This window comes from Gadus morhua, chromosome 4 (assembly GCF_902167405.1).
Source record: "Gadus morhua chromosome 4, gadMor3.0, whole genome shotgun sequence".
Taxonomy (NCBI): domain Eukaryota; kingdom Metazoa; phylum Chordata; class Actinopteri; order Gadiformes; family Gadidae; genus Gadus; species Gadus morhua.
Genome location: NC_044051.1, coordinates 39,888,151 through 39,898,663, shown reverse-complemented (window position 1 = coordinate 39,898,663; position 10,513 = coordinate 39,888,151). Strand labels below are relative to the sequence as shown.

General features: G+C 45.2%; 2 protein-coding genes across 2 annotated transcripts in view; both read left to right on the top strand.

The window, feature by feature from the left end:
• The window catches only part of LOC115542093 (hemopexin), a 6,161-nt gene extending 5,512 nt beyond the window's left edge, over positions 1-649 (top strand). Inside the window, exon 10 of the mRNA XM_030354204.1 lies at positions 266-649. Within this exon, the coding sequence (XP_030210064.1) occupies positions 266-549 (284 nt within the window). The 3' untranslated portion in view covers positions 550-649. The remainder of the gene's footprint in view (positions 1-265) is intronic.
• Positions 650-2,855: 2,206 nt separating this feature from the next.
• LOC115542094 (hemopexin-like) lies at positions 2,856-9,676 on the top strand. Its single transcript, XM_030354205.1, has 10 exons — positions 2,856-3,072; positions 3,968-3,993; positions 4,461-4,538; positions 5,084-5,223; positions 5,834-5,987; positions 6,588-6,800; positions 7,032-7,127; positions 7,855-7,985; positions 8,563-8,710; positions 9,305-9,676. The coding sequence occupies exons 1-10, from the start codon at positions 3,005-3,007 to the stop codon at positions 9,532-9,534; spliced, it is 1,284 nt and encodes a 427-aa protein (XP_030210065.1). The 5' UTR covers positions 2,856-3,004; the 3' UTR covers positions 9,535-9,676.
• Positions 9,677-10,513: the final 837 nt, after the last annotated feature.

The window sequence follows — 10,513 nt, the reverse complement described above, 5'->3', positions numbered from 1 at the left end:
ACACACACACACACACACACTTTCCCATTCAATACATGCTCAACGCCATTTGGAGGCTTCTATGCAAAACTTTAAAATACTCCAGATGCATTCTTAGCGAGGACCGGGCATGGAACCCCTAATCCTGGCAGGGTCGACTCCACACTCCCAACAGTCAAGCCAGACGGCACTGACGCACTGTTTAAACCACAGACTTCATTCTTATTCATTCTCATTCTTACCTTTGCGTCACAAATTATGACCTTCCCGGTGCGATCCCCCACAGGCGCCCAGATGAGGGACGTTGACCTCTCCGTGACCCCAAGTACCGTTACCAAGGTGACGACCCTGGGCGTCCTTCCCGTGACGGACGCCACCCTCTGCGGGTCGGACGGTCTGAAGCTGTTTTCGTACACCATGTACACCAAGTACCACAACAAGTACCAACTCAGTCCGGACGAGGACCGGCGCAGGCCTGGTTTATCCTACATCTTGGCCACTCCCAAGTATTTCTTGATCGATTCCTCCATGAAAATATGCAGCAGCATACGCCTGAGCAACCCGTTCTAACCTGAAGATGCATTGTTTCTGAAGGTATTTCAGCCTGAAAGTACATATCTCGATAATATCTGTTTTGAAATAAAAATTTGAATAAAAAAATGCGAACTTCGTCACGGTAGATCTGACTTCCATGGTTTCCCCCCCTTAACCCCGTGTCCGTGAAACCTTATCCTGGGGAAACCCCGACGAGATAAGGACCCACCGAACCGGATCGTGTTCTCCTCGTCTACTGGAAAACGAACCGGAGGATCTTGCAGGTTTTTTTCTGGGTTAAGCCATATAAAGGACACGCTTCCCCGCGGTGAGTTGCTGCCTCTCCCCTGAAGATGATCTTGTCTTGCTTTAAGTTTGATGCTGTAGCAGACATCCTCGTGTTCGGCTAAATGGTGGTCTATCCCCCGTGTACGAGTGAATGAGGCCGGTTTTAATTTTACTAAACATAATTAGCGTTAATTTTTCTCCGGTCCCGCATTCACTATGTCATACGTCTTCCTGTACTAAAAAGTACAGTACAGAAGAAGATGTCCATATTGTCCATGATTTTTTTAGTTAATATAATTTGTGTTTGAAATTGTAAATAATTATACTTGAAGAAAATACTTTTGTTTTGAGAATTACTGTACTAAAAAGTACAGGAAGACAGAATTCCCTCAAGCAGGGTGGTATTTGCCCGAGGTGACAATAGGGGTTTGCCCTGATGGACATGGATACAGTTGCTCAGAGGCAGTTGCGCAAAAAAGTGGGCGTGCGCTATATGCGGCGCATAGGGGCGCCGCACTACAGGGGGCGCCAAAGCGATGGAGGTAAATTATTTGAGTCTGCATTTTCTGTATTTAACAGCGTTTGTGTAAATGATACGATGATCAATAACAGAGGCACGTCACTGATAAGGCACCCCCCGCTCCTTTCGCCTCCCTCCTCCTCCTCCCCACACGGCGCTCCAGTGCGCGCCCCCTCGAGCACGCGCTGGAGGCGAGCGCCAGAGCGTTTTCATTTTAATCGTATGGTTCTCTGATGACCGGTACCTAAATATGGAAGGGCAGAGAAGAAAGCTCTCGGGGTCACAAAATCGATAAGAAAGATTGGGAAGGAGGAAGAGTGCGTAGGGATGAAAGAAAGCTTTCAAAGTGGTAGAAAGACAGTTTTTATGTCAGTGTATCAAGAGGAGGCTTGTAAATATTCAGGTTAGCTAAATCTACTACTAGTAAAACTGGTAACTGTTGTCTTACAACTGTGTAGGCTACTCACAGAATTGAGCTTACAATATAACAGATTATGACAAGAAAAATAAAGGAACTTGTTTGTGGTTAATTTGTTTTGCTTCAATCTCTATGCCAGTCTTTGTTTTATAAACCCAGTAAAAACGGAGTTATAAAGTTGATAAAAATATATAATTTTCCCCTGCTTAAAAGTATGATGATTCGAATGTGGCGGCCATGAGTCTACACATAGGTAAGGGATAATTTATAGAACGAGGGAAAATAAAGCCCAGACGGGGCGAATAGGACATTGCCGGAAGTTGTGAAGGCCAATGCAAGAGAACGGAGCATACAACGGCATCGGTTTTGCACCATTATTATCAATAATGGTGTAAAAGTCCAAAACATTAGTTGACAATCATCTACCATTTAGATAGAAGTACTTTTTTGACGAATAGGGAATCTTAGAGGTTTCAATGTTTTTGTGGCGTATTTCTTTGGGGGTTGGATGTTTTTTTCTTTTTACATACAATCGTCTGTGAATGTATCAGCTAGTATAAGCTATTAAGATATCAGTGGTGATGGATCGTGATCTTCGCTCCTCCTAGTATCCATGCAGAATCCTGCTTTATCTTCTAAGAAATCGTACTGATTGATTACATGTTCAATAATTTGAAGTTATTCTAGAGAGAATACAATGTTGATGGTATAAGATGGTTAAATCAATTAAATATAGGCCTACTAAAATACAAGCTTATCTAAAAGGTATTTTAGTGGGCTACAAAGTGTGTCATTATGTTCACATTTGGGAAACAAATTGTGCAATCTGTAAATGTTCCAGACAGACATGATTCCCGTAAGTTGTTCTTTGTGTGTTCTGTGAAATTTCCTGAATAAAAACATATTTCAGCTTTCAAGTGTGGACCAGAGTCTCTTGTTTCATATATTCTTAAATAATAAATAACAAATTCTGGCTTGGGTAATATTCAACCAAGGTTGTTTGAGAGCAAAGCTTTGAAAATTACACAAAACAAATACATATATGGTAATCACATAAATCCCTGTCCCTTCTTTGTCAAAGCAAACAGGTGACTCACTCACAAAAACACCCACGCAGAGAGAGAGAGAGAGAGCAACAGAGCGTGCAGCTCGGCCGCCCACACCAGGGGTTCCTCTATAAAGCCCCACAGTCAACCCCAGGGTAGCTGTTTACCTCTCCTCCTCCACCACGTCAGCTCCTGGGAGACCTCTGGTTCGGCAGCACCATGACCCAGCTCTTCCTACCGCTCTGTGTGGCTTGCCTTGCGCTGGTCTTCACCAGCGCCGCACCACCGTAAGTACATCGGTAACACTTCACAACGAGGCTACCTGAATTAGCCGTTTAATAATGTTAGTTAATGATGTAATAAGCGTTATTATGTAGCGTTAGCATAGCGGTTGGGTTTAGGGTTCGGCTTTGTTAAATCATTATTTGATGGGGTTAGGGAAAATGTTAACCCTAACTCTTAAATAATGTTTAAGTGAATACCTGTTGACGTTAATGCCATTCCCATAGTTAACATGGCCGAAGTGTCCTAAAAAATCAGTTAGTTAAAGCTTAATAGGCCTACTGCATTAATAAATGTTAATTAATGAACCCTTACTGTTAAGTCTTACCAGAACATTATAATTTATGTACATATTAATTAGTTAGGCTATTTCCTTATATCAGTAATGTTCAAAATCTTCAAAATCTCACTCTGGTGATTTACCCTTTAGGTATGGAAAGGATATGTATAAATATTCATATATATATAAATATTCTTGTTAAGCAGAAATCAACTATAGTATGATTCTATCACAAAGAACCGGTAGGAGTAATATAGTGAAAATAATACAATACATAATACAGTGCGAAGAAAGAATATATAATCATCACATATAGTCGTTCAAATCATCAAAATAAATTCAGAGTTTTTTCTTCCTATTCTCTCAACTATGCTGGACTCCATAAGGGCTTTAGTCTACATTTGTCTAACTTGGCCATCGTCCGCGAGTTTCAAAACTCTCTGTATGCTGTTTCGCAATGTTTCCAGGAAAGGCTGATAAACCAAAGACCATGCACACAACCTCGCTACAGTACTTCAGAGATTATGGCATTGGGATATGAATCAATATCATGACAGCCTTTTTGAAGATGTTCTAGACGATGAAAACATTTGTTTGAATTATGTGTGTTTGTTTTCCAGACCAACTACACAAACAGCAGAAGTTGGTGAGTTTTTAAAACATGTGCTCATTAACTTTCCCTCCTTTTCCTACATTTGAACCAATAATAATCGTTTACATTTAAACATGTATATTAGTCGACAAATGTCTTATCTATTTAAATGGCAGGAAAAAATACCTTTCTTGTTTCTATACTGTAGCCCATAAATGCAGTTGCTTTGCCTATTTTGGAGAAAACTGTTCTGCGCTTTATTCACTATGATTCTTGCACTTTTTGGAATTATAACCATTGTTGAATGTACTTAGGCCCAATCCCATTTCTACCCCTTACCCCTTCCCCTTCCCCCTTCAAAACAAGGGGGAGGGGGAAGAAGAAGGGGTAAGGGGTAGAAATGGGATTGGGCCTTATACTCTAAAGTCACTTAATGTGCTTAATCATGAATGTATGGTTACTTCTTATCCCTGATTGGCCTGACTCACCTTGGCATGACAATTGACATGGCCGCCACCCAGCCATACCTGACAGGTGCGATGGCATTGAGTTTGACGCCATCACACCGGACGAGCAAGGAAAACAGCTGTTCTTCAAAGGTGCAGAGTCTTTTCCTTGATTGGTCCATTACACCCACTCTTAGCTAGCAGTGGCTAACATACAAGATGGTCACTAATTCATGAACATTAAGTTGACTAGATAGACAGTTGGCGGGAGTAGAATTAGAATCAGAATTGGAATCACTTTTATTACAGCTTATTGTACAGTACACAAGAGTAAGAGTAAGAGTAGGCCAAGGCATTCATGTAAAATACAATTTTACTGTAAAATTGTATTTTAATTTTACTGTAGAATTAAAAAAATAATAATTTTAAATAAGAAGAAAGAAAAGTAAAAGTTTCTCGGTTTACTTATTATTATAAACATTTAAATCAAAATGTATTGCATTTTACCTTTACAGTAAAATTAAAAAAAAATACATTTTAAATAAGAAAAAAGAAAAGTAAAAGTTTCTCTGCTTACTTATTATTATAAACATTCAAATCAAAATTATTATTTTAAACTGAAACGGCTTAACATAGCTAACTTACTGAAAAAGGAAGTAACAGCAACGAGTTCGCACCTCTTTCTATCGCCATCCAAGATGGCTTCCTGTGGAAGGGCTTCCGTGGTCCAGCTCAGCGAGTCGCCGAGTCCTTCAGTGGCATCGGTCACGTGGACGCCGCGTTCCGCATGCACCGGGAGGACCGCACTGAGGACCACGATCACGTGTACCTATTCCAGGTAGGTTGAACTGGAAGAAACTAAAGAGAGTTGTGCTTTTCATTCCCCCCAAAGAGAGTTGTGTGACCGTCACCGAAGGGCTGATTCAACTTGTAATTCATAACATTTAAACTAGCTCACAGCTTAAAATGACCTGGGCATATCTGGTCATCATATCAGCATATCTGGTCAAAAATGCTGGTCGGGCCGGACCTCCCTCTTTTACGAGAACAGCAATCCCCCTGATTGCTGTTCTCGTAAAAGAGGGAGGTCCGGCCCGACCAGCATTTTTTATGGTCGGGTCGGGCGTGTCTCAGGCACTGACTATCGACACCCATAACTCCTCCCACTGCACCACCTGCAGCGTCACGTGGTTCCCCAGCCAATTAGAGTAGACGGACCGCTGCTTTAACTTTATTCCGCCAAGGAGTTGCTGGTTTGTGAATGACGCTGCTGACTACCGACTGGGAGGGTATCCACCCCAGACCAATCTCCCCACTTCAATTAAAAACCTATAAAGCATTTCGTTTTTCTTTTTCTTTTCGGTTGACAACGTCGTGCCTAGCAAGGACGCTCCGTCCGGCATGCTTAACACGTTCCTCTGTCGTTTCGACATTCTTCTAACCCACAGGACGAAATGGTGTTTAGATATTTCAACCAAACTCTCCAAGACGGCTTTCCCAAAAAGGTGGAACAGGAGTTCCCCGGGGTGCCGTGTCACCTGGACGCCGCGGTGGAGTGTCCGAAGGGGGAGTGTTCCGCCGACTCCGTCCTCTTCTTCAAAGGTAAACGCTTGGGCCAAATCTGCCCCCTGCTGGAGAGGGATGGTTCTACACCCCCTGCGCGTTCTTTTAAATCAAGAATATAAAGACGTATAAAAACATTTTGTTCGTTGGTATTTGTCTACACCTATGTTAACATTCTTCTATTCTTTGTATGTCCGTTTATGGGAAACAATAACACCAATAAACACCAATTAAAAGAGTTGAAGAAGAGTTCACTGGGGAACCTGCACACCCCATCAGAAAGCTTTCATAATACATGATGAGCAAGTACATATTAACATGAATAGAGAGAAAAACACGCCTTAACACACGCATGACAACAGTACCTTAGGCCAAGTTGAAATTGACCTAGCACGAATGTTAAATGCTAGACGAAATATCAATATCTCATGTCTGTCTGTCTGTCTGTCTGTCTGTCTGTCTGTCTGTCTGTCTGTCTGTCTGTCTGTCTGTCTGTCTGTGTGCATGAGCATGAGCGTGCGTGTCTCTCCCCCATAACATGCTAACCCCCCCATCCCCAATGCTAATTAATTAATTTGTTCATTCGTTCACTCGTCCGTTCGTCTGTCCATTCACGTCCCTGATTGGTCGAACCCACAGGAAGTGAGGTGCACCACTACGACGTCGCCACTCAGACAGTGAAGAAGAAGGAGTGGCCCGAGGTGCCGCCGTGCACCTCGGTCCTCCGCTGGATGGAGCACTACTACTGTTTCCAGGGCAACAACTTCACCCGGTTCCACCCGGTGACGGGCTTGGTGGTGGGGGCGTACCCCAAAGACGCCCGCGCGTACTTCATGACCTGCCCCAACTTTGGTGAGATGCACACACACACACACACACACACACACACACACACACACACACACACACACACACACACACACACACACACACACACACACACACACACACACACACACACACACACACACACACACACACACAAAATGCGGAATTCCGCACTCGGCTCATGAGGCCAATAGGATTTATGTGGGGGCGGGGCATCATGTGATTGGCCGAACAGTTTTCTTTGGTCTTGTGTAGGTCATGGAAGTGGTGACCACAAGTTACCCTTGTGCTCGGAGGTCAAACTGGACGCCATCACGTCGGATGACGCGGGCAAAACCTACTTCTTCACAGGTACTGTCAACAATCAATCAATAATCAGTAATCAGGTTGTCTAAAGTACCATTAAGACAATGAACCATACATACTAAGGGTGGGACAAAATATCGATACGGCGATATGTCATTGGCTCGTCTGCCTTCTTCGTGTGAATCGATAGACTGGCGGAAAATATAATCTCTTATTTTTTTTTATTTCCATAGAAGAGAAACTGAAAAACTCTGCAATCCAGCACTTTAGCTTTTCATTTTGTATATATCGTGATGCATCGTTCTAGGATTGTCTAACAACATATTAATCATCGCAGAACATCTGTATCGCGGTATTATCTCTATCGTGGGCCATCGTATCGTATCGTATCGTATCATGCGGTATCCTGTGATTCCCACCCCAAATACTTACCTCACCCCAGAGTCGTTTGACAACATGTCCTGAGAAAGGTACTCCTCAGACACTAAAGGCCTGATTATGGTTCCACGTCGACGCAAGGCAAGGACCACGCGGATGTTTCGACGCAGTCGAGACCCTGTCTTGGTTCTGCGTCTGGTTTAAGTGAGCGGACCAATCACAAGGTTAAATATTTTGGGAGGCGCACGTGAAGCCCTTGCGCTGGACGCAAGGATGCTCCGCAAGGACGTAATGGGTCTGTAACCCCCCTTGCGTTGTGTCGACGTGGAACCATAATCAGCCCTTAAGCCACTGCATGTGTGTGTTTTCTGCGACCCCGCCACGGTGTCCGCAGGCCCCAGCTACATGCGTCTGGACACCAGCCGCGATGGCAAGCACGCGTTCCCCGTGACCCGCATGTGGCCCGAGGTGGCAGGCGGCGTCGACGCCGTCTTCTCCTACCAAGACAAGATGTACTTCATCAAGGTGGGTGGTCCTCCCCTACGCCGCTCAGATCTACGTCAGTAGGGTAGGGTTCCCCCTCTGACACCCCCCCCCCCCGGAAGCACTCTGTGTAAGCTAAGTAAGAGATGACGTCGATGGCAGCGATGGCAGGGAAAGCGTTGCATTATTACTGATTATATTGGGGGGTTGATTGGCTGAAATGTATTCTTCAGTGAGAATACTTATGATACGATGAAGGGAGCTCTTTTTGGGAGTTAGTATGACCCTTTATGCCCTCTTCTCCTCTCCCACTCTCTACACGTCTTCCCTGCCCTGCTCCTCCTCTCTACCTTTTGCCAACTCCTCCCCTTCCCTCTCCCTCCCTCCCTCCCTCCCTCCCTCCTCCTCCTCTCTTCCAACCTCCTCCCATCCCCTCTCCCTCTCTCTGCTCTCCTCCCTCCCTCTCCTCCCCCCTCCCTCCCTCCTCCTCTCCTCCCTCCCTCCCCTCCCTCCCTCCCTCCCTCCCTCTCTCTGCTCTCCTCCCTCCCTCTCCCCTCCTCCTCCTCCCTCCTCCCTCCTCCCCCTCCCTCCCTCCTCCCCCTCCCTCCCCCCTCCCCAGGGGGACCAGGTGTTCATCTACCTGTCGGGGGCCCACTACTCCCTCATCGAGGGGTACCCCAAGACCCTGCAGGAGGAGCTGGGGGTCCAGGGGCCCGTGGACGCTGCCTTCGCCTGCCCCGGGGACCACACCGCCCACATCATCCAGGGTCAGCGCACGCACACGCGCACGCGCGCACGCACGCACGCACGCGCGCGCACACACTTATACGGCACGCCATTTGATGGAGGCCTCTAGCCAAAGCCTCAAAATAGCCCACATTCATTCTTTGCGTGGCCTGGGACTCGAGACCCCAAACCAGGCCCGCCGCTCGCTACACGCAGAGTACGCAGAGTGCGTAGGGCACCAAGTTCCCTGAGGGGGGCACCAGAAATTAAGGTTTGTAACTAAAAATAATAAAAGAAAAAAGAAAATACATCAATGAATTAAAATAATATGTAAATTAGTTATGAAGAGGCACACCGTTGTTTGTTCTTAATTGTATAACCTATCACTCAATTTCGGAAAGTTTTTTTTTTTTACCTAATATATAAAAAGGGGCGGGCTCCCCCCCCCCACTCGCGTAGGGCACCGAAACGGCCAGCCGCGGCCCTGCCCCAAACCCCTAGCCCTGGCAGTGTTGACTCCACACTCCCAACAGTGAAGCCAGACGGCACTGACGCACTGCTTCAACCACATGCTCCATGCTTATGCAACCCCTTACGTCACAAAGCATGACCCTCCCGGCTTGGATTCTCCACAGGCGACCAGATGAAGGACGTTGACCTCTCCGCGACCCCCAGGACCGTTACCAAGGCGACGACCCTGCGCCACGCCAAGGTGGACTCGGCCCTCTGCGGGCCGGACGGCCTGAAGCTGTTTGTGGGCAGCTCGTACTACGAGTACACCGCCACCAGTGAACTGGGTGCAGGCCAGGTCGAGAGGATGCCGTCCCCCATCACTCCCTCCATGATGGCCTGCCGCCGCGATTAGGAAACACTGAGGACGGCCTCCTAACCCGGAGGCCTCATGGAGCCGGACGCAGCTCCCTCCTCCTCCTCCTTTCCACGCTCCCTCAGACGCCGCTCTTCTTCCCTCCAACTCCTCTCCTCCCTCTCTCTCCTCCTCCCCTCCCTCCCTCCCTCCCTCCCTCCACCGCCTCGCCTCCCTCCCTTCAACTCCTCCCTCCTCTCCCCCAACGCTTTTCCTCCCCTCTCCTTCTCCTGATGCCTCCCATCTGTTTTTAAATAAAAAATTAATAAAATATGCAGAGGTGTTGGAAGGTTTATTAAATTAGCAAAGTGAACGATTTTGCATCTAAGAAAACGAGTTCATAAATGTTATACTAAATTAATTGCCTTTTACATTGACAAGATGAAAGGTTTAGTAGAAATTGGTTCCAATAATAAATCCTAAATAATCCTAAACTACATAAAAAAGTGGAGACCATCAAGCAATACCATGATATAACCACTAGAGTGCGTAATATACAAATGTTCTGTACAACATCAATACAGACCTGTATACAACTCTTATACTAAAGCGAATTAAAATCCGCAAATTACCCAATGAAACTATATGCATTTTCGTGCATGCATATAAATCAGCTAACCGAAGACCACAGAGAGGAAAATAAAGAGAGATATTATGATGGAAATTGTATGGCCAAATATAATAGGTTTATCAAGAGAGAGAGATGTAGAATTTTTTGCTTTTGCTACTATTTTTCATAATCTCTATTATAATTTCAATTTTATTTACACACAATTAATGTTACAATTATTTTCTCAATTAAAAACCCTAAATAATTGTTTTACTATGTCCTAATAGCACACACCCATAGTTGAGAACTTGATCTACACAAAACATTATTTTTGCATTTTTTTATTATTATTATTTTTTGCCGATTTTTAATTAACTTTTTCTGCTTTGCAATGCATAAGTCATTTCCCATTGCCAACAACACCAATTA

Bases quoted from the DNA above. Each gene is read 5' to 3' on its own strand.
- LOC115542094 (XM_030354205.1), top strand. From the start codon at position 3,005: ATGACCCAGCTCTTCCTACCGCTCTGTGTGGCTTGCCTTGCGCTGGTC. The intron at 5,988-6,587 runs GTAAACGCTTGG...TCGAACCCACAG, and splicing joins CTCCGTCCTCTTCTTCAAAG to GAAGTGAGGTGCACCACTAC. The intron at 8,711-9,304 runs GTCAGCGCACGC...GATTCTCCACAG, and splicing joins CACCGCCCACATCATCCAGG to GCGACCAGATGAAGGACGTT.